General features: G+C 40.9%; 1 protein-coding gene across 2 annotated transcripts; it reads right to left on the reverse strand.

Moving 5' to 3' along the window:
* Positions 1 to 319: 319 nt before the first annotated feature.
* Positions 320 to 24,053, reverse strand: LOC135497582 (uncharacterized). 2 transcript variants are annotated; one of them, XM_064787340.1, is made up of 3 exons: positions 23,866 to 24,053; positions 8,208 to 8,571; positions 320 to 2,245 (listed from the first exon to the last, which is right to left on the reverse strand). In XM_064787340.1, exons 1-3 carry the CDS (start codon positions 23,974 to 23,976, stop codon positions 1,563 to 1,565), a joined length of 1,158 nt encoding a protein of 385 aa, XP_064643410.1. In that variant the 5' UTR covers positions 23,977 to 24,053; the 3' UTR covers positions 320 to 1,562. The 2 variants fall into 2 exon arrangements, with proteins under 2 accessions (XP_064643410.1, XP_064643411.1); XM_064787341.1 differs by having other exon boundaries at positions 23,862 to 24,053.
* Between the last annotated feature and the right edge of the window lie 515 nt (positions 24,054 to 24,568).

A 24,568-nucleotide genomic window follows, 5' to 3' on the forward strand; every position in this document is an offset into this window, starting at 1 on the left:
CTGCCCAGTCGCCTCCTCTTCGACATAAGTAGTTTCCATCAACAAATTGCACAAATAATTCAAAATTCAAAATCTGAAAGCAGTGTTGACGTTTCATCTTTTGAGGACAAAGTCACAACCAAAATGGAGGAATACATTCACTTCCAACTCCTTGTCCAATCTGTAAAGTCCTTTAAAGCTTCCAGAATTTAGGTGGAGACTTATGTACAAATTCCTGTTCATGCAAGAGACATTTCCGTTTCAAACAAACAAGATAAAACTAATGAACAAGGAACAAAATATGATATATCAAGCGAATTAATTTTATTCATTTATCAAGATAAGATGATTATGGCGAGGTTATACAATGTATGTAATACACCCTCCCAAGAAATAATGCGGCTTTTAGGTTTCACATGAGGCCAGTTCCAAAACCAAAAACATGCTGAGATCACTGGGCTACTAAGGTATAATTTCCAATGAGAGGTACACGGGAAGCGTGCAGGCACTGTGGAAGAGCGTCCGTAGGTCATAGGGGTCGAAGCTTGGGCGGTACCACTCGGTACTTTCAACTGGCCCGAAATGTCCAAAAGCAATGCGGATTGTGTGCTCCTTGGTTTCTACAGAAGGATTAGGCTGGGGGATGAATGTAAAGTGCTTTGAGGCAGTACAGTATAAAAGTGCTATATAAGAACAAGCATTAAATTTTTATTTTTACAATGTACAGTCTAGCTCATATTAATATCAACACCTAGTCAATTATATTGCCAAGTACCATCAATCCAGATCCAGCCCTACTTGCAACTCAACTTAGTCAATTATACTCAGCGAGTAATATCTGTCATGTTTGCATCAGACATTATTAGCACAACCTGTCTTTGGCCCTACCTGTCTTCGGCCTGGTATTAGTCATGTGTTTTATGTAGTTGTGGTTACCGATACGCCCCTCCGTGAATAAAAGTACCGTTGTATATCAATGATTAAATTCGTCTTTGGTTAAATCCTGAACGGTTATCCTGCTCGTGTGTGTCTGAATAGCATTCCGCGAAGATGACGTCACTACAGCTGCTGCCCTCTATTTCCCCATCGCTGAATTACAGGCAATGTCGGACAAACATGCGGTTTCGTAATGGATTCAGGCTTTCTAACTAGGGCAGTTAGATTCAATCTGGCACATGTCCGAGTGTTGGAAATACTACACAATTGTTCTGAATATTTCTCTCTCTGACTCTATGGTATCATTCATACTAAAAACAATGCAGGGTCAAAGATAATTGACTTTGAAATAAGCTCAAATGCGTAGAAATAAGTGTCGATGTCCGACTGTCACGTGACTAAAACGTCATCAATATCTTATGCAAATGACCTTGTGAGCTATAAATAGTAACTTCGCGGTTAAATCCTGAACGGTTATCCTGCTCGTGAGTATCTGAATTGAAGAACTCAACAATATCAATCAAGATCCAGCCAAATGTCCACATCCAAATGTTTTTTGTTGAGATTCGACCCTTTTTATTTTCAACACCACTTCACAAATACCATGAAATGGCCCTTTACCTATTTCGATCTTGCTGCATTTATATCTAGCCTGCAAAACATTTCAGTCTGAAATTCATGATTCTATATAACCAGCAGCACAATGACTTCAAACTCTGTACATTGAAGTGTAAATTTTCCAAACTAATAAGGGAACTACTCATTTGATATACCGAGAATATGTCATCATGTTTCCTTATAAGGATTAGATGCCAACCCTTTTTAGAAATCAAAAGACCAAAAGAAGAATTTTGAAAATGCATCTGTGTTAACATTTGATGAATGCACTGAATCCTAGAGCTATAATCAGCAACTTGCTTGCACTCTACATTAAGAATGAAAAAGCCTGGATAGTGATGCAAATACCAGATATGATCGGGAACAATTCCATGAATTTCTGAAGGACAAACGGATGGATCCTCAGAATCAATCGAGGACCATGCTGCTGATGTCCTGCGGCGCTGCACGCTAACGACAGAAACCTCATCATTTTCCCATGTGTCAACATCATCGGGTTCAACAAACTGGACTCTACCATTTGTGTATGAATAATTCACTGGACTCTCATGCGTCACTACACTATCAGTGATTCCTTCATGAATTTGAATGCTATTCAGCATTTTCTCAATGAACTTCTTGGCTTCTCCATTACTCATCATGGTAACTAACGCACGCTCCAGGCTCTGAGCCATAATGTACAGGTCATTGTGTATCCCATCGTTACCGCCAGCTGTGGGGAAAAAGAAAAAGGGAGATTCAACGTTTGCACATCATACACTAGTTGCAAATGAAATGAAACAGTCAGGGGCCATTGTGCTCACCGTCTAGATATTTGGTGGTCAGGAATTCCTCCAGGTTAAGAAACAGGCTGCATGTATAGTATATAGGTCAAAGCGAAGTCGGTATGACATGTGATGTAATCTTGCTTGGAGTACCTACCATAAAAAAATCATCCAAAACAAGTCACTAATAAGCGAGATATTGCACTTTTTTACTTTTTTAAGTTTTGGCCTTCTGGTGGCCAAGTCGAGAATCAGTTCGGATCAAAATTCGGTGTCAGAGGTAACATGACATAGGGAGTCATGTGTACCTAATTTCAAGTTCATAGCTTTAGCGGTTAAGAAACGTGCCATAGTTACACTCAAACAGCCAATTTACACTATTTGACCCATGTGACCCTGAAAATAAGGTCAAATCAAAACCCGTAGGATATGTGACGTATCCTTGCTAGGAAAACATACCATAAAAATATCATCGAAAATGAGATAGTAATAAGCGAGATATTGAACTTTTTACCCTTCTTTTAGTTTTAGCCCCCTGGTGGCAAAATCGAGAATCAGATCGGACTGAAATTCGGTGTCAACGGTTATGTGACGTAAGGAGTCATGTAAAACAAATATCAAGTTCATAGCTTTAGCAGTTAAGAAACGTGCCATACTTTCACTCAAACAGCCAATTTATGCCATTTGACCTATGCGACTTTGAAAATTAGGTCAAACTGAAAACTCGTATGATTTAGCAAAAGCGAGATATCTCACTATTTATGTTTTAACTTTTGGCCAAGACGAGATTCAGATCGGACTGAAAGTCAGAGTCAGAGGTCACCTGACCTGTGGGGTTATGTGTACTAAGTTTCAAGTAGCTTTAGCGGTTAAAAAACATGCCACCGTTTTTGAAACAGGATACAGACGACAAGAGTAAGGTGTATAGTAGCCCTTGCAAGTTTATTGTTGGTCAAAAAAATGAAATGGCCAGGGCCATTGTGCTCACCTCTTGTGAAGGATTGATGGATGACATGGAAAGTGAATCGAATTGAGGTAACTATAGATATGACGAAGCAGAATAGACTATTTTATGATCTGACCAGTAATTGTCTATTATATCAACCAAGTCGATTGCGGCAGATGGAGTAGGATTGGTGAATACGAGGTCCAATTTATACTGATAGTTGGTGTTTTTGGACATGTTTTGTCTGAAATTATATGCTTGAAACATGAATGTTTGCAACTTTGCATTGTAGTTTTCACCTTCACCTATTGATTTCATGTTAAAATCGCCCAAAACAATGTATTGTTCATTCGGTTCATATGATGAAAGGCAGTCTTGTAGATCATACACAAGATTCTGGAACCTTGAATCATGTATCTACATCGAGTATTACTTCACCACTACTAAGATCAGCCAATAGGCAATACACTTTACCTACCATATCATGCATTATACATTACTTCTTAGGCTATGTCAATCATCAACGACCCTTTCAGCACCTATTTTCACCTCTTCAACCGAGAAATCAATCACTACACTTGAGTGTGGAAGGAGCTTTCAAAGTCATTAATTACTTCTACGGCCATGACTTGAGATCACAACAATATCAAGCTTCAACAATGTTGAAAAACATAGAAATTTCTGCGATTTCCCCAGTTCACTGAAAGCAGACATGCTTGTTTTGCATTCTAGTGTATCAGAATGACACCAGATGGCATGGTCGTCCCGATCAGTGCATTTATAGTCACTGGGCTGTTTTTGATTTTAGCCATCAAGTGGCCAAACGAAATATCAAACCAGACTGAATGATAATGTGATCGACATCCACCCGAGCAGCAAATATCACGAACCATTTGTTGATACAGCGGTTTTAATTAACATATGTAGAAAAAGGTCGTGGCATCCGGTGGTTTTAAGATGTTGTCTGTTCAGAGGCTGCAGCAGTGACAGACTGACGTTTTTACTGGTAATTTCTGCAGCACAGCGCGACTAATACAACACGCTATGTCGACGCGCCAGTCTATCTCCGCCTTGCAAACGTGAAGCGCGGAAGAAAGTGTACAATATACTGACGCGAGGAATCGGTCTGCCATCGCCCGTCCTGCATATGAACTTTGCTAAACTCAATTCACTCTATTTTTTTTACAACGCACTTAATCAGGTTTATGCTTATTTCTTAATGCTTATTCGGAATCATCAAAGGTCAACGCGTCAAATAAACACATCGATTGTCATCACTACTATAATTGACGAGTTGCACTTAGCGTTGAACGCCTTAATAAGCCTGGTTTTACCTCTACTGTCATCCATTATCAACTGACATGATGTAGTTTTACACAAGGGAGGTTAATGTTTGAGTACTTTGAATAAAGTCATTGCGACAATATCATGCATTTTGTAGTCCAGTTTTCATGATCACTTCATGTACAGTAGTTGGTAGTTGCAGTAGTTGTTTGTTGTTGTTGTTGTTAGAAGTATAAGTAAGTAGGCGATTCCAGTAAGGCCGCATCATAGTTTACTGTTAGCAACAACAACAACACTGGAGACATTTTACACAGAAAAACAATGGAATGTTCCCAATGGGAGACAAGATTTACGCACACACCGGTAACTTAAACCATTCTGGCGTTAATCGCTGGCTGATATCGAGTACATCACCAGTCTGCACCATCTTGGTTTTCCGAAAATTGGTTTAGCATTGTGGACGCCTGTACATCATGTACATGGTTACATAGTTCCGTTTTCAAGAAGTATTACACTCATGAAAAAAGTGTTACTCACAAACCAGCACCCCATTTACACCAAACCCACAACATATCAACACCCACACAATCCGATTTTTATACCTCGAACAGCCCGCGCCACGGGTATATGCTAGTCAACATAATTATGATAGGAGAAGAACCCACACAGGAAGGACACTCAATAAATGAATTGCTTGCGTGCGCATAGATGATTTTTTTACGAAAGATAGGCAACGGCAAAACTTATTCGCCTCCTATGTTTCATTGTGGAACTGACAACTATCATAAATATTGAGCACGCTGATCATAATGGTCGGACTTATCGGGCCCCCTGCAAACCAACATGAAAATAACTGTTTAATAGATTATACTGTCGAAAGGTATTGAAAAACTTACGAAAGGTCTCGGAATTCAAGAACTCGAGACTTTACGAGTGATTTACGAGAGATTTCGTGACCCATGCAGATTTCGAGAGTTTTCCGAGAGAAAAACGAGAGTCAGTGTTTGTAGAGGGACTCAGTGGTGAAGTATAGACTCCCCTATGGCGAGCCAAAAATGTTGTGATGATATGGTCATTAGCTCAAGACTTATGCCTATGTCATGGCACTTTTTAAGTTTCCAGTTTTGGCCACCTGGTGGCCAAGTCAAGAATCAGATGCGACCAAATCTCTGCGTCACATGTTATCTGACCTAGGGGGTCATGTGTACCAAGTTTCAAGTTCATAGATTTAGCAGCTGATAAATGTGCCATAGTAACACTCAAATGGCCAATTTACACAATTTGACCTCTGTGACCTTGAAAATTAGATCGAATCGAAAACCTGTATATAATGTAATGAAGCTTTGCTAGGAGAACCTACCAGAAAAATATCGCCGAAAACAAGTCACTTGCAAGCGAGATATTGAACTTTTTACCTTTTTTAGTTTTGGCCCTCTGGTGGCCAAGTCGAGAATCAGATCAGGCCGAAATTCGGTGTCACTGGTTATATGACATAGGGAGTCATGGGTACTGAATTCCAAGTTCATAGCTTAAGCGGTTAAGAAATGTGCCATAGTTTCACTCAAAAGGCCAATTTACGCCATTTGACCTCTATCACCTTGAAAATTAGGTCAAGTCAAAAAACTTGTATGATATGTGATGTATCCTTGCTAGGAAAACCTACCATGAAAATTTTATCGAAAACGAGTCACTCATAAGAGAGATATCACACTTTTTAGGTTTACACTTCTGACCAAGTAAAGAATCAAATCGAACCTAAATTCATTTTATTTTTAAGAGGTAACCTGACCTGGGGGGTCATGTGTACAAAGTTTCAAGTTCATAGCTTTAGCGGTTAAGAAACGTGCCATTGTTTTTGAAACTGGATACAGACGACGATGACAACGGAGGCCAAAAATGAGAAGCTGCATCCCAGACCAGAATCATATTTTTTATTTCTGGCAGATAAACAGAACTAATTTTGGGAATATTTTTTGTGGCGATCCATAGATTTTCAATAGCGCAGGATGTGTGAAAATTGGTCCAATAAGTGTCTCAAACAGCAAGTACACTATTTATAAAACTTACTTATAATACAAAATAAACTACCTTGCCTTCCTTTGTTGGGTACTGGGCAGGCTTGGTATGGTGAATAAGTCTTGGAAACACAGAGCAACCTTTAGAATAGAGCAAGAAGCCTGGCATGCCTGTGCCTGAATCCTCAATCATTCTCAATGTGAATATACGAGATAAAATGGGCACCCTAGTATGTTCGTTGCAGACGATTCGAGATTACTGGATACAGTCTGATAAACCATCTTATAATTGGCGATTGGTTCTGGCAAAATCAATGGATAATTCTGATAATGCACTCCTGCTGAATTGATAGAATTAATAGAATTAATAGAATTAATTCCCAAAGTTTACATTATTTTAAACACAAATCGGAAGATCGCCGAGATCGAATGTTGATCTTGCACGGTATTAGAGAATACCAAAAGCAGGATGGTGCACCAAATCCCCTTAAAATCATACACACATTGGTAAAATCACTTGACTAAAAGTTGAGGGGAAAAATATGGACACAGAAAGATGAATAATAGCTGGATAGAAGGCATGTAGAATTTGATTTATGCTAATTTGAGCCAATTTGAAGAATTCCTATCTAAATTTACAGAAAAATGTACATGAAAGTGTACATAACTGGACGAAATAAACTTTGAATGTATTTTCCAGCCAAACTAAGAATATTATACCTTTTTTGATATGATTGGGAGGATATATTGGACTATATTTCTACCTCAGGTGAAGTTCAAAGTCACGTGGGCCACAAGGTCAAATTCAAGGTCAAAAAGGTCATCACTCTTTGAAACACCCCAATGTAAAAAGTAATGTCAGATTTGGAATCATTGCTAAATTCCTCTGCTAGAAATACCAACTTTATCAAATTTGACAAATCGGTTACAGAGATATGATCATTTGAATATTGTCAGCAATGCCCTTTTTGGCCAAAATTGCGAAAATTGGGTGGGCTGTATCTCGGGAACCATACGTCAGAATAAAATAAAATTGGGAATATCAGCTTTTTCTCCAAAAATAAGCATATTAATCACATTTCAGTAAAATCGAAGGGGGTATGTTTTACTTTTTACATTTTTTGGGTGATTCAACACGGAATGACCCCTTTGTGACCTTGGAAATTAGGTCCAGGTCAAAATGTTTCAATCACGATGTTAAGCTAGATCAGATCAATCAATGACATCTGAATATCACACAGTGAAAGTTTCTTAGATAGGATATGGTATATTACCCACATTGGATTGTATGACCTTGACCTACTTACACCTGAAAAGTAGGTCTCATTGACCTTAATTTTTGTCATGAAGTTTCATCAGAGGTATCCACAGAGAAAAACCCATGATCCGAGCTATCCGGTTTCACAAGATATTAAAAAAATATAGTTTTCAAAGATGGCCGCCTTGAGCCCTAAAAGTAGGACAAACTGCAATGATTTTTGGGATGTCAAGTCGCGTTGTCATAAGACATCCACCTACCATTGTTGACGGACGACAAACAAGACGTGATGACATAAGCTCACCAAGGTGAGCTAAAAAATGCTAACGCCGCCATTTAATATCACCTATGTCGTGTGCCAGTTCCCCATTCTTTGTCTGGCCTTCAAAGCAAGTAGTACTACTTACGTGGCAATACAGGTTTTGTTGTTGCCCATGTTCCTTGTTTGGAAAAGGTGTAATCTTGTGCTTCGATAATGCCGAACGCTTTGTCCCAATCTGGATCACTATCAAGGGACAACTCAGTATTGAATGCATCTCCACATGCCTCTTTTACTGCAGCCTTAAATTGTGTCTCTGTTAAGTCAGCTAATTGGTTTGTAGCATCTTCACAGAAGGATGTGCAGCGAACTGGTCCTTCTCCATCAGGATCAGGGTGACGAGTGAACAACTTCACTTTTGTTGGCAGGGCAGATTCATTGAATTTATTCCGCGTTGTTTCGACACTGAGTCTCGTCAACAGTGCTCTTTTTGGATAAGACCACATCCAATGCTGGAAATGAAAACAAAACATTCAGGGACCATACCACTTTCAAAGGAAGTATCCAATTTCGTATTATACGACTGTCACTAGTGTTAGTATACAGGCCTACCCGATAAAAAAGACTTAATCCAATCTGATGAGGGGGCACTGAAATATGCCATGTACATGCCCCCCAAAAAAAACTACACTGAAATCAACATTTTTACCAACTTGCATGCCAGCTAGACTCACGCGCCTTCTGATTCCCACATTAATATCAAGTTGGCATAGACAGGTTTCGCAACCCAAACAATGATGAAGTACGAAACTACGATAGGCTGTCATGTCATAAAGTCCTGTGCAAATTCATTTACGTGACACTCGTATCATCAAGCAGTTTGTATGAGGAAATCAGTCAAGTTTTCAAAAATGAAGTGGTCTAGGGACCATGTGGCTCACATTGACAAAACACTTTTTATACCATGTAAATCATAATAACATGCATGACATAGTCCACATGGCGATAGTATGTCAGCTGACGTTAGGAGTTGTAGAACATTCCCTGGGCTTTGTTTAGGTACAAAGGTCTAAGGCTGATGTTACATAGGAATGAGCTACTCACGCCACATTTTTCATCGACTCACGGCTCATTTTCACGTGTCACTCCTCATTTGTCACAAGTGACCGCGGCGGTTTACATACAGATCACTTTTTGCTCGTTCATTTGTCACTTGGATTTTCTCGGCGACGCACATGGACTCAGAAGAAGAGATGGCAGCCATGCTGCTCCTGATGGAGAATAGAAAACGAAAGCGGCGGCGACGGACGAGAACAATGTGGTACATAAAATTGCTGCATTTTTGTTATTGTTTCTCATTTCCAATCGAAATTAGCTATTGTATTAATGTGTAAACTAATGAAAATGCCGAAAAGTAGCTATACTCATAGTTTTGAAGGCGATATCGCTACAAATACACATGGACGTCCACTTTCTTTGCCAGCTCATTTCACAAAGAACGGACATGTCCATTCATCGCCTCACTCGTGAAATGACATGAAATGACGTGAGACGACGTATGCGGGCAAAACTTACAAAATTCACTTCAATGAGAACAGGTCAATAGGTTTTCCAATGTCCATTCATCAGGTCACGAATGACGAGTGACAAATGAGTCGTGAGTCGATGTAAAACGTGAGGTCTATGTAACTTCAGCCTAATGCATTTATAAACCTGTGCTGTGGTGTTCCAAACAATGAACCAACCTCAGTTCTTGATATTGAAGTGATGAGGGCAGCATGGAGCGTTGTTATGTTAGGTTCTTGATATTGACGTGATGAGGGCAGCATGTAGCGTTGTTGTGTTAGTAAGGAATAATAATTATATTCCTGGTTAGTTCATAGCTCCAGCGGTTAAGAAACGTGCCACTGCTTTTAAAACAGGATACAGACGACGAGGAAAGCAGCGGTGTTGTATAGACTTCCCTAAGGTGAGCCAAAAATGAGGATTTAAAATGAGCATTTTTGGCCATTTCTGATGACCACCGATGGTCACTGATGTCCTCCATCTGATCATGAGGGCAACAGAGAGATTACCATGGCAATGTCGCGACGTCACAACGCATTTGGGGCACGTCATGACGTTATCGGCCCCAACACAGCAACAAGCTAAAAACCAATTTTTTGTCACCCTTCCGCGATACGGCAGATCAACTTCTTGATGCTTTTGCTTATATTCTCAATACAAAGTGATGAATTGTTACTAACAGGTCTGGTGTATACTCGATATAATAGGGTCTTCAAGTGGTCCACCTCTTTTGCTGGTTCGATCGGGGCTAATCCGGATGCATCTGGATCAAATTGGGTCGTCTAAACGCGATCGGGCCTAATGCGGTCTCATCTGGACTAATTTTTTATCTATATGCATGCGTATTGGATATGGTACTTCGGCAATACTTCCTTTCATTATAAACACGTGTATTTTCGTGAGAATTAATGTCGTTTTGATTGTCAGTTTTATAGTATTTTCTCTTGGCTTATTTTCATTATTCCAATATGGTGAAGGATAAGTTCACGGACACGGTTGTTTTCGATCTCATACATATTTGGAGCGATCAATCCATTCAGCGGAAGCTAGACAGCAGCTAACATAAGAACGAGCTTGCCTAGTACCATTATAACCCGCATTGTGGCGCTAAATCGGTGACGCCACCGCGACATCCTGCGAATTATTGGTGGAACCAAAAGAAATTAGTCCACATCAGTCCTCATTGCTGTTGAGCGTCTACTCTATACGGGTACAATAAAATGAGACCACATCCAGTCTGGAATGGGGTTCGATCGGATCGGAATGCGGTCTTATGCGGTCTTTTTGGAAAGCGTCTAAACGGCCCTATAGAGTTTTACAAAATGGCGGCCGATACTCAGAAAGTATGCTGTACTCTTGTTTGCAAATTTTTAAAATCTCAATTTATTTTGCAACCTTACAATTTACTGGAGAGGCTGATGCAAGGCTGTAACTTTGCACATGTAGAGGCCATTTCCTTTTATTCAAATAGTCCCTCCAAAAAGGTTTTGGTTTAAGTTGATACATGTTCAACTTCCTGTGTTCCTAATTTGCATAAACTGATAAGGGGCTTCCCTTCCTGTAGGCAAGGGTCTTAGGATCATGGACAGGGAGCAAGACGAGCAATCTTGTTTCTCCTGTTTATCAAGTATCATGTAAGTTGTTTGAGAGCCAAATTGGCTTTAAGTTTTGTTAGATTGGAGAGTGGGAATCAGGGATAATCGACCAGGTCAAATTTATCTTGTGAGTAAACTGTTTATTTACTTTTAGACCCTTTTTCCCAGACTGTGGAAATCCACATGTGCTGCCTATTTGTGAATGCATTTATGTACAGCATGTACTATGACATCGATATGGTGTAAGTATTTACCTTCCATGAATGCTCATTTAACCCATTTATTCAACTATCTGCTTTTGTCTAGTAGTCATGCTTAGTTGGATATAATTACAGCTTTATTGAATATTTTGGTGAATCTATTATCGTTCGTTTTGAGTTCAGTTTACTATCTGGCATTGGGCCTAGTACTATTATGGAATATTTGTTATAAAGTATAACTGTCTCTTTGAGCATTGGGATCCAGTTGTCTTAAAACTTAAGACGATAAAAGTAAAAATATTTCAAAGAATCTTTTTTTTCCCGCTTTAACTCCCTCCCATATCGTAGACGTCATATCTAAGTTATCTTTATTTTACGTTTGTCATACTGACTTTAACATTTTAGTAGGTCTTTGTATGCACATGGCATAGATATGGCCCTCCTGTACATTTATACTGGTGGTGAGACCCATATACAGGCGATTTTTAAAGTCAATTTTCACAGTGAATTCAAGTGCTCACTTCTACTTCAGTTATCCAATTGCTTCCTTTACCCTTTACTAACACAAAATTATAGGACACCACAAGAAGGAGACAGCTCCGTAAAATCCGTGAATTTACATGGACGAACAGACAACAATCTGTCAAATGAAACGGTCAGGGGCCATTGTGCTCACCGTATAGATATTTGGTGGTCAGGAATTCATCCTGGTAAAGAAACATGCTACATGTATAGTATATAGGTCAAACCAAAGTCGGTATGACATGTGATGTACCCTTGCTTGGAGTACCTACCATAAAAATATCGAAAAACAAGTCACTAATGAAACGGACAGGGGCTATTGTACTCACCGTATAGATATTTGGTGCTTTGGAATTCATCCAGGTTAAGAAACATTGTACATGTATAGTATACCAGCATTGTACCCGTGGCGCAGGCAGGTTCAAATGGGCTATACCTTGAATAGATTGAATTGCAATGAAAATATAATGCAATATCAAAGGAGCAATATCGAAGAGACAAATTAAACCAACCATTTGTCCACAGACTCGGACCCTGTGGCGTGCTGTATGCGTGCATATAAAAGTAAATCAATTGGTCCGAATGAGATGATGAGGCAATGTGAATATACCTCGTTCCTTAGTCAGCAATATGCCCCTTTTTATACGGAGATGAAGGAGAACCCAGATAGGCCTTCACATGTCGGCCTCCAAATGGCTCGGACCAATTGCACTATCACTACTAAAACTTTAAAATGCATGCTTCTCCTACATGTAGCATGATCTCGGGCAAGGCACTTAGTCGACAGGCAAGCTAGAAGTTCAGCACCGTGAGCAGCTCCTTGATAAGGCCATGCCAAGTTCAGAGTGCCTCTTCAGATACATCAAGTTTTGAAAGCTGTGGTGAGCACATAAACATACCATTGTAACCTTAATTTGAAAATCCCTTCATAATCAAGGGCTAGCTCTGGCTAATACAGTACCAATATACGATAGACCATCAATTTGACCCCAGCTCCTTACTGCGGGAAAACCCAAGTCCAGCAACCAAAAGTATCAAAATACATTTTTGTTTACATTTGAACTACACACATGCGTTTGTTCACAATTTCTTTCCCGCGAAATCTCGAAGATCAGGTGACCTACAATCGTGGATTGAAAATAACATTAACCTTGGTTCAGCAGGTCAACACGTGTACAGGCTGTTCCAATCATCCCCCTACAGCCAGCCGTTCAACAGGTAGTGTTAGTCACCCCACAGGGAGTGCAGGTGATTCATTAATCCTCTGCATAACTGAACAGCAATGGCTTGGCTTCCGTGAGTGTTAAGGAGAATTGACCGTGTCCGATTAAAAATCCCTCATTACTGCTCCGCTGAAGTAAATTTCCGAAAATAAACATGACGTTGCATCAGGATAACATATCACCTGCAAACGTGCAAAATTTCGAGACGAAACACGACCCCCAAATGGCACTTTAGCGAGCCGCCTTATAGTATTATGATATAGATAGGTCAAACCAAAGTCGGTATGACGTGATATATCGTTGCTTGGAGTAAGTACCATAAGAATATCATCAAAAACAAGTCACTAATAAACGACATATTGCACTTTTTACCTATTTTAGTTTTGGCCTCCTGGTGGCCAAGTTGAGTACCAGATCAGATCGAAATTCGGTGTCCGAGGTTACATGACGTAGGGAGTCATTGACATAGGGAGTCGTGTACCACACTCAAACAACCAATTTACGCCATTTGACCTCTGTGACCTTGAAAAGCAGGTCAAATCAAAAACTCATATGGTATGTGATGTATCCTTGCTAGGAGAACCTACCATAAAAATGTTATTGAAAACGAATCAATAATGAGCGAGATATCACACTTTCTAGGTTTTCACTTTTGGCCCCCTGGTGGCCAAGTTGAGAATCAGACTGGACTGAAATTCAGGGTCAGAGGCCAGCTGACCTAGGGGGTCCTTTGTACAAAGTCTCAAGTTCATAGCCTTAGGGGTTAACAAACGTGCCACAGTTACGCTCAAATGGCCAATTTACGCCATTTGACCTCTGTGACCTTGACAAGTACGTCTAATCAAAAACCCGTATCATATGTGATGAATCCTTGCTAAGAGTATCTACCATAAAATGCTTACCAGTGAGATATCACACTATTTATGTTTTCAGTTTTGGCCCCCTAGTGATCAAGTCAAGAATCAGACCAAACCGAAATTCAGTTTCAAAGGTCATCTGACCTAGGGGGTCATGCAAACAAAGTTTTGAGTCCATAGCCCCAGCAGTTAAGAAACATGCCACTGTTTTAGAAATAGGATACGACGGACGACGATGACGACGAGGGACACTGCGGTGTTGTATAGACTCCCCTACGGTGAGCCAATAAGCGAGATATTGCGCTTTTTACCTTTTTTTGTTTAGGTCCTCTGGTTGCCAAGTCGAGAATCAGATCGGATTGAATTTTGGGTGTCAGCAGTTATATGTTGTAGGGAGTCATGTGTACCGAATTTCAAGTTCATAGCTTTAGCGGTTAAGAAACGTGCCATAGTTACATTGAAACGGCCAATTTACGGCACTTGACCTCTGTGACTTTGAAAATTAGGTCAAATCAAAAACCTATATGATCTATATAACAAGAGGCCCAAGGGCCTGGCGCTCAGCTGGATGACCTAATAACATAGGACTGAGGATATAAAGTAGTAAATATATGCTTTATACTACTGTTTGAAGGTCAAGAGAACACGTTATACCACTAAAATTTCCAATGCAGAGCTGCCAGCTGGATGAAATATGATTGAACTAATCAGCCATGGTATGTAAATATTACAGGAGGCAACGGAAGATATCCCTAGTTCAGTATGTTGTATCAGTAGCTTTACAGAAAAAAAGTGTCAGAGAGGATGAGACCTCTCCATGGACAACTGTGGTATGTCCAGGCTGGGTTGTACAGCACAAGGATACAAAATGCTGTCTGTAATTGAGAGGTATCCTGATTTAACAGAGGTCAAAATAAATAGAAATTACCAGTTTGGGACTAGCACCACTTTCTTTTTTTTTAATAAGGTAGAGATTACAGGAGTCAACAAAATTAATTTTATTGAGAGAAATTGACCTGTCCTGCAGGTGATTAGAATTTACAATACAAAGGGTCGTTTTCATGACATTGTGCTCTACTGCGTATTCCTAGTCATAGTGAGTCGACCTGGAACCAATCTATCCTTGGCGCAGACAGGTTCAAATTGGCTATATCTTGAATAGATCGAATTGCGATGAAAATCTAATGCAATAAAGGAGCAATATCGAAGAGACAAATTAATCAAACCAATTGTCCACAGACTCGGACCCTGAAATGGCACGATGTATGCGTGCATATAAAAGTATATCAATTGGTCCCATACAGATGATGAGGCAATGTCAATATGCCTTGTTCCTTAGTCAGCAATATGCCCCTTTTTATACGGAGAAGAAGGAGAACCCAGATAGGCCTTCACATGTCGGCTTCCAAATGGCTCGAACCAACTGTACTATCACTACTATAACTTTAAAATGCGTGCTCCTCCTACATGTAGCAATGTCTCGGCCAAAAAGGCACTTAGTCGACAGGCAAGCTAGATGTTCAGCACCGTGAGCAGCTCCTTGGTAAGGCCATGTCAGGTTCCGCGCGCCTCATCAGATCCATCAAGTATTGAAAGCTGTGGTGAGCTGAGCACATAAAAGACCATGGTCACCTTAATTTGAAAATCCCTTCATAATCAAGGGCTACCTCTGACTAAAACAGCACAATAGACCACCAATTTGATCCAGCTCCTAACTGCGGGAAAACCCAAGTCCAGCAACCAAAAGTACCAAAAATACATTTTTGTTTACATTTGAACTGCACACATGTGTTTGTTTACAATTTCATTTCCCGCGAAATCTCGAAAATCAGGTGACCTGCAATTGTGGATTGAAAATAACATTAACATCGGTTCAGCAGGTCAGCAGGTATACCGGCTGTTCCAATCATCCCCTACAGCAAGCCGTTCAAAAGGTAATGTTATTCACCCCACAGGGAGTGCAAGTAATTGATTAAGCCCCTGCATAACTTAACAGCAATGGCTTGGCTTCTGTGAGTGGTAAGGAGAATTGACAGTTTTTTTATGGGAGTAACATTATTGTGTTGCTTAAAACGTCTACTTTTTACTCATGTAAGAATCGTAGTACTAATAATAACTTCAACTTATTTTCCAGTTATGATAACACAACACGCATCTTCATGATCATGATCTTTCTCAAACTAACTGAATGACCTAATCGCCTTGGACGCACATTCTAAAATACCTTGGTACCGTAAAGTCAACTTTTAAATGGAAAATGCATAAGCCTCGTTCTGAGAGCGGAGTGTTTTGGACACGCAACCAAGATGCTCTACCAAAGTTCCCTCGGGTTGCACTAAAATGTGGAAACCATGCACACGTCACGTCAAAGAAATTTCACCTCACTTCAGAAGTTTGAGGCTCTCAAAACACTACTTCAAACACAAATCAGTCAAGGAAGCATCAACCACCCTAAGTTTTTTAATGAGCACTACACATATTTGCCGAGAAAAACGCTCCAAATAGCCCATTTGCGCGGATTTTAGCATCACTTGAGCGAGCCAATGCGGACTTCCTATGCGCGCTAACATAATGTAAACAACGGCGCTACCGGCGCTCCGGCCGGGCCGGCGATGGATGGAATTTGCCAAATTTGCACATATTCAAGTTATTTTCGTGGCCTATCTTTTTAAGTTTGAGGTATTCTAGAATAGAAATTGAACCCTCGGCTCCGGACCTTGGTTGAGTTACCAAGACACTCTCGCGTGGAGCTAAAATTTCGTCCAAACCCTCGCCTGTCGGCTCGGGTTTGGACTGTATTTTAGCTCCACCCTCGAGTGTCTTGGTAACTCAACCAAGGTCCTCCGCCTCGGGTTCAATTCCTTAAACCTAACCACATATCAATCCGCCCCGACGATCGACACATCCATTCGATTCGATAACCCTCGATAAAGTTTGATGAATAAACTAGAACTGAGATTTCACAAGAGCACCTGTGAATTCATGACTCCAGGGTTGTTTTGAGGGCGATATTGTAAGAGTTGGTCTTGAGTATGGGGACGTGAAGGTCCGTGTGAGGCACCTGGGGAGAGAAGACTAGTTGAACGATGGGATCATGGAGGTATAAATAATTATTTATACCTCCATGATGGGATCTGACACGGACACTACTATTGATCTCATTATATGAATACCATTTAATTACAAAAAAGTGAAAACAGATCATATCGTATTCCTTGGCATAAATTAAAATAGGAGTGCGGGAACAAGGTTTTTTAGCAGGAGGAAAGCGAGAACATTTTGCGCCGTCGTATTCCGATTTGGCTGGTTAGTGGTGAAATCTGCTTTTAATTTTGCATAACATATTCGTTTTTCTAGTTCTAACGTTGTCTGAATTAAAGATGCTTTCCCAATGCTTGAGACATTGCCAGGAAAACGTGACGTCATTTTGGGCATTCTTCTTACCGCACGCCCTCTCTCTCCGTAAAAGTTCCTGACATGATGTGAAGTGGGAGGGCGCACAATGGGAACCACACTGCCGCGATGTTAATAGTTTCTATTTATAGAATTCAGCGGCAGAGATTTTAGGCACGGAAAAAGTGGATTAACTCGGCTAATCTCCATGGATTTTACCCAGGAAAGTTTTCAAGGCGAGAGAAACATCTGATTTAAGTACTGCGCTTATTAGATTTCATGTTCAGGCCGAAGATTGGCCTAAAACGTGGACAAAAAGAGTGCATTATCGAGTGTTGGAGAGGTCACGTGATTGGACGGGAAACCTGAACAAAGTTTTCGTGCTTTTAGCTGTCAACATCAATGGCTATAATATACTCCTGCAGAATAGTAGCACTAATAGAACTAATTTCCGAAGTTTCCAATAGTTTGAACACAAATCAGAACATCACCCATCAGCTGGACTCAGATCTGCATAAATTACAATAAATAATGAAGTCGTCGCTTCAATTTCGCAAAGAAAGTTGACTCCATTCGAAGGTTGTTTTGACCAAATTCTGTTGAACTCATCGTTATAAGGGCATTTGAACACATTCTCATTGATCTTTTCTATAAACGTGTGAAGTTTCGTACCAAAATACGTTTCCGTAAAGGCTTAAAAAAGAAAATTTGTCACTTACAAAATCATCGCTCCGGTAGAAATAAAAAGGTCACCGCCATTTTCTTGATGATAGTACTCCAGGTAACCTCGGCGGGAGATTTAAAGCGGGGTCATCCGGGGTCAAACAACAGTTTTGCTCACTACCGCCAACTGGTGATATAAATCGACACTAATCTATTTTATATCAAAACTTCTGTATCATGAAAACCTTTTCAACTTTATTTCAAGCTTTTATCTGCTGGAATAGAGCGTCAAAAAATTGTTTTTTCATTTACGCATTTTGCCCCCTGGGGAGCTGAATTTGAGTCGAATCGCCCAAATTTTTTTCCGTAAGCAACATTTTCTGCGGTGTTTATAAGCAAGACTAGATTTGAAGTGCCTCGGTTGTATGATTACAAAATGCCCAACTTTGTCTACAGATGGCTAGATGGAAGGATGGCAGGATGGATGGAAGGAAGGACGGACACCAATCGAATAGCTATTTGACTAGCTCCGCTGACTTTGTCAGCTGAGCTAATAATACTGGAAGGGGGACGAATAAAGTCACACTTGGAGGCGTTGGATTGCCTTGAAATTTTGCATGAATTGTGGTGACACCTTACCCTGATGCAACGTCTTGGTTTTGTTCAAAAATTTACTTCAGTTGAGCAGTAATGAGGGATTTTTAATCGGACACTGTCAATTCTCCTTACCACTTATTGCTGTTAAATTATGCAGGGGTTTAATCAATTATCTGCACTCCCTCTGGGGTGAATAACATTACCTTTTGAACAGCTGGCTGTGGGGGATGATTGGAACAGCCGGTATACCTGCTGACCTGCTGAACCCAGGTTAATGTTATTCTCAATCCACGAATTCGCGGGAAATGAAATTGTAAACAAACGCATGTGTGCAGTTCAAATGTAAACAAAAATGTATTTTTGGTACTTTTGGTTGCTGGACTTGGGTTTTCCCGCAGTTAGGAGCTGGGGTCAAATTGATGGTCTATTGTTTATGGGTGCTGTTTTAGTCAGAGCTAGCCCTTGATTATGAAGGAATTTTCAAATGAAGGTTACCATCTGTTTATGTGCTCACCACAGCTTTCAATACTTGATGTATCTGAAGAGGCACGCTGAACCTGACATGGCCTTATCAAGGAGCTGCTCACGATGCTGAACTTCTAGCTTGCCTGTCGACGAAGTGCCTTGCCCGAGACATTTGGAAGCCGACATGTGAAGGCCTATCTGAGTTCTCCTTCTTCTCCGTATAAAAAGGGGCATATTGCTGACTAAGGAACGAGGCATATTGACATTGCCTCATCATCTCTATCGGACCAATTGATACACTTTTTATGCACACATACAGCACGCCACAGCTAGGTCCGAGTTTGTGGACAAATGGTTTGTTTAATTTGCCTCTTCAATATTGCTCCTTTGATATTGCATTAGATTTTCATTGCAAATCAATCTATTCAAGATATAGCCCATTTGAACCTGCCTGCGCCACGGGTATAATGGTAGTATGTTGTATATCCTCGCTAGGAGAACCTACCATATAAGGGATCACGTCCAAAGTCTGCACACGAATCAGGGCGAAAATTCGCTTGGTTGAATATCGCCACACTCATTCGCCTTCAAATCGCTGCCTGCTTCGGCGATTCTATTATGATCAGGCGAAAATTCAGACTGAATGAAAATCGCAGGCTAAAATCTATCAATAATCGCGCCTAATACGCTCTCACCAACCATCGGAACGGAGTGAATATTACATGCGTTGTAGTATGCGAATTCCGACATCAGCTGATAGCAGACCAAACAAAAACACTAACTGGAATTCCCTGTCAACCTGACTCCAGTAATGAAATACATCGCATCTATCTACGAGGTGCTACACAAATTTGGCACAGAGGTTTGAGGTTGTCAGTATTATGGTATGCATTCTTAAGGATTGTGATGGAATGTACCGAATCCTACAGCTAATCATGCCATTAGGCTTATGTTTCTGAGTCTCAGCCAACCAATCAAGATTGTTGTAGTATCCGGTCATCCTAAATAGCGCCCACCAGCGTCCACCAGGTTTAAAGTCAGGTATAAAGTCAACAAAATATAATTCAGTGGCCATAAACGTAATAAGTACACCATAAAAAAAACATTTCCTGAAAATTTCATGACTTTTCGGTTTGAAATAAGGGAGATGTTGACCAAAATCACAGGGCTCCTGTTGTATTGGGAAGCCCTATCATTTCCTCCAAGTCAAATCCAACATGGCCACCAACTGGGGGCCATGGCGATTTAGCGGATCCTGCGGATTCTGCGGAACCTGCAGAATCTGGGCGGAATCAGCATAAAAACAGCACGAGAATATCGATATTATGATAAATTATCCTTATAATAAATATTTGTAATATTCCATAACTGTTGAATTGTCTAAACCGCTAAGATAAAGCAATAAAACAAGGCAAAAGTCGTTGCAAAATCGTTACCGAATATCGGACAAGCATGCAATTTCGTAAAATCGCTTCATTATCACCTGGAGCGATTTTTGGGGTGAAATCGAATAGGCGCGATTGTGGGTAAATTTCGCATGACATATCGACGATTTCATAAAATCGCCACGCATTCGCCAGTCGATTTTCGGACAGATTTCGCAGGCGAAATACTGTAGGGTGAATTTCATCGGCAAATATCGCATGCGGACTTTGGACGTGATCCCTAAGTATCATCGAAAACAAGTCACTAATAAGCGAGATATTGCACTTTTTACATTTTTTTAGTTTTGGCCCCCTGGTGGCCAAGTCGAGAATCAGATCAGGCCGAAATTTGGTGCTAGTGGAATATGACATAGGGAGTCATGAGTACCAAATTTCAAGTTCACAGCTTCAGCGGTTAAGAAACGTGCCATAGTTACACTCAAATGACCAATTGACGCCATTTGACATCTGTCACCATGAAAATTGGGTCAAATCAAAACCTGCGCGTGTGATATGTCATGTATCATTGCTAGGAGAACCTACCATAAAAAAACGAGTCACTCATAAGAGAGATATCACACTTTTTAGGTTTCCACTTCTGGCCCCCTGTGGCCAAGTCAAGAATCAAATCGGACCGAACTTCACTGTCAGAGGGGTCGGTTCATAACAATTGCAGATTGAGAATAAAGTTAAGAGTTGGTTCAATTGGGGAATCCAAACTCGCACAGTGACGAAATGTGTGATCCTGTGTTTTCCCGGGGGGGTTTTCTCGGCAAATGGCGATGCACGGCAGGAAACATCGCCCTTGGATATATCTCCCAATTTCTTCGCTTTACCAAGTTCAAATAAATTCATGGCGGTGTTTTTTGTGTACTTTAGAGTCTTGTGATCATAGTGGATATAAGTCTGTAATGCTCAGTTCTTTGTAGACTTTACAAATGTGCGTGAAAACATGCCTTTAATTTCTCACGTCTCTACATACCCACTTGTCACCAACATAAACTTGATCATGAGGAAACCAGTCCTGTAAAATATTTAGTCGCCCTCCAACTTCAAGCACCCAGCTGATACTACATACAGTGATGATCGGCATATTTACCTTATCTACCTAATGGCCAGCGTAACCAGTGATAACACTCGCATGACTAATTTACTGTGATGAGGCAAAATAAGAAGTAATTTGGTCGACTACAAGGCAACTAGGATGTGATAGCAAGATCGGTTATGTAACAACATATGTTGACCTCAGCCTTTGGTCGGGCAACTCAGCAGGAGGTTACCTGGCTCAGATAAGCTGAGAGCTAAAGTCAATAAACTATTCCTCAGAAACTCTCCCCTCATCAAATATCCATCCCCCCCCCTGGCATCTGAGACATTTTCCATTAGTTGGTGGGGGATGGTTAGGAGATAATTTTTACAGGGCTGGTTTCCTCATGTGATAGCGAAAAATGAAACCCCAATGTAAAACGGCTATATACATCAAGTTTATGGCATATGAACTAGCGTGATTGCAACTACCCAGCGACATTTTTTCATGAGCCGATATCGATCGGCTGATTTGCCGATTTCAGGTGATCACCCGAGCTCGGTTCATTTGGCGGTTGGTCCCGACTGATTCACGACTGTTATTTGTTTACGGCAATTCCCGAGAGTAGCGCGGATGGTTGCATTTGGACTCTCACTTGAAAGAACCTTCCTCAAATGAGCCACCATCCGTCAATAAACCGTACGCGAAAATAAATTTCGGTCATCTTTTCATAGGCAGCTCAGTTTACCATGACATAGAAGTCATGTTTTGAATCAAAACATCACCAAAAGCATTCAAAATACCATGAACATTGAAAGGCATGGACAACTTGAAGTAAATTGCTTGAATAAGCTTGTATATTTTTACTTTTATGCCATGGTCAACAAACGTTGCCTGTAGTGTAAAAGGCAGTAAAAAGGGTCGTTTAAAAGTGGCAGAAATTTATTTTCGCAGGGCATCGATTGAGAGCCTGTCCCGACCTGATTCCTGACACTGTCTGAATCCCCACACTGGTATGACGGGCAAGCAAAAGTGCAGGTAACCGGAAAAACGCCGACCGACCAACCGACCTACTGTCATAGCGTATCCCTTTCACTTCTCTATGTAGCACATGTAACTGTGTAGTGCCCAGCGTAGTAGAGCCATACATACAGTGGATGCACTGTCAATACAGAACGCTCTGGTATTCAGTAGCTCGAGGTTGCAATGCCATGCATTTGTTGCCCAACCTTGTTAGAAACACGTGACCGAAGCCATCGACACCCCCTAATATAGTTCATGACGAGTGAAATGCCGTCAAGTACCCATCCTGACAATACCCGGTAATTTCACTCATGTATTGTAGGCCATGTTTGCAAGAGGATGTCAACTACCAATCTCTTTAATGACTGAATGGAGGAGACTGGTGAAAGAGTCTACAGCAGTGCTTTGCTACTATAGATCGATGCACTTGATTAGGAACAACATTTACGAAGACTTCGCGTCACGTCATGTTACACTAATGTAAAAATGCATGGTGACGTGACGACGCGGATCAACACCACGTTATGTAAACGTTGTTCCCAATCAAGTGCATGGATCTATAGTGCTGCCCTCTACAATGTATATAGATATCAAAATTGTCCCCCTCATGTGTGCGTGTATGACTGCACATCTTATTAGTAAAATGAATACCACCAAGTTCACCCCCAGCTCCTACCTATAGTCCCCCTATAAGCGTCACACTATGCATACGGTTTTCGATCTCGCGTCACCCAACTTAACCTTTGACCTCTAGCTAGCCAACCAAGTTCGTAGGATCTTTATTGTATACACTATACCACAGCGCTAATTCACCGACGAAGTCGAGTGAACTCATTCATGAATGTCACTCCATCGCAGTCGTCTGGTGTATTGTCTTTTAAATCAAGGGGTGAAGAACGGAACTAGGCTCACTCAGGACAAACCTATTCCATACAGTAAACCCCGGGAAAACTAATGAACTGTAACGCGCAACAAGCATTTGTTGACATTTGAACAGCGCACGTGTGCTTGTTTACAATTTCATTAATCATTTCACAGGACTGCGTCAGTGCGTGGAACGAAACTCCTTGGGTAGGTAGGTTGGTATGGTAGGTTGGTAGGTCGGTCTGTTGGCGTTTTTCCGGTTACCAAAAGTGCAAAATCTCCTGTGCACTCACAATGTCACAATGCACCGCATGCACTGCACAAATGCATTGTGTCATGTAAACACTACATAACATAGTACATGACCTAGCCTGCATACGCACGTACAAAAGAATCTTCAGGGTGTTTAGGCCGCCCTTTCACTAGCAGGCCTTCCGTCGACGGAGGTGTTGTCGGAGAACATGCACTTGTGGACTTGGACGTCGCCTTCCTCTTCATATTTCATTCTATTCGTGTTTGTTTTTGAGGGAAGTGCAGCGGAACAGCCTTAAAATTCGCGATTCATAAATTGGTACTTCTGTGGTACTGCACACGGGCTTACTGGACATTGCGCAAAGAAAGCGAGGCGCACAATTGGGGAGCGACCATTATTTTTGACCCCCACCATTTTGTCTTCCTAAAATAAACTTTGGGCTGATACGGCCACAGAATAGCCGTACCTCCATATTGTTGATCGTGTAGGCCTAATGCTCGATCAACGGTGTGATGGTGTAGCGCGTTGGTCACAGCTACAATTCTTGATATCTTCAATGGGGTGGTGCCAAATACGTATTTTTTATTTATATATTTTGTTCATATAACTCACGGATAATGCTCGGTGCATACTACAACATTTTCATGATTAGACAATGGCGCCACTATCGGGAAAATTGGGCAAGTGGGTTTTCAAAAGTCATAACCTATCCATCCCCATCTCACAAGATAATAGTCCCAGTCATTTGCACTTTTTTTTATAGCCCCTCTATTTATGACCATAGCAGCAATATATGGACAGTTAGATGCTGGCGCCACCTATCGATCCCCATGAACT

Source organism: Lineus longissimus, chromosome 13 (assembly GCF_910592395.1).
Source record: "Lineus longissimus chromosome 13, tnLinLong1.2, whole genome shotgun sequence".
In the NCBI taxonomy this organism is placed as follows: domain Eukaryota; kingdom Metazoa; phylum Nemertea; class Pilidiophora; order Heteronemertea; family Lineidae; genus Lineus; species Lineus longissimus.

What these genes read in the sequence shown, in the direction of transcription:
- LOC135497582 (XM_064787340.1), bottom strand. Translation starts at nt 23,976, where the DNA reads ATGAAGAGGAAGGCGACGTCCAAGTCCACAAGTGCATGTTCTCCGACA. An exon ending in AACACCCTGAAGATTCTTTT is followed by an intron (nt 8,572 to 23,865) that starts GTACGTGCGTAT and finishes TTTCATTTCCAG; the next exon opens with CATTGGATGTGGTCTTATCC. An exon ending in AACAAAACCTGTATTGCCAC is followed by an intron (nt 2,246 to 8,207) that starts GTAAGTAGTACT and finishes TTTTCCCCACAG; the next exon opens with CTGGCGGTAACGATGGGATA.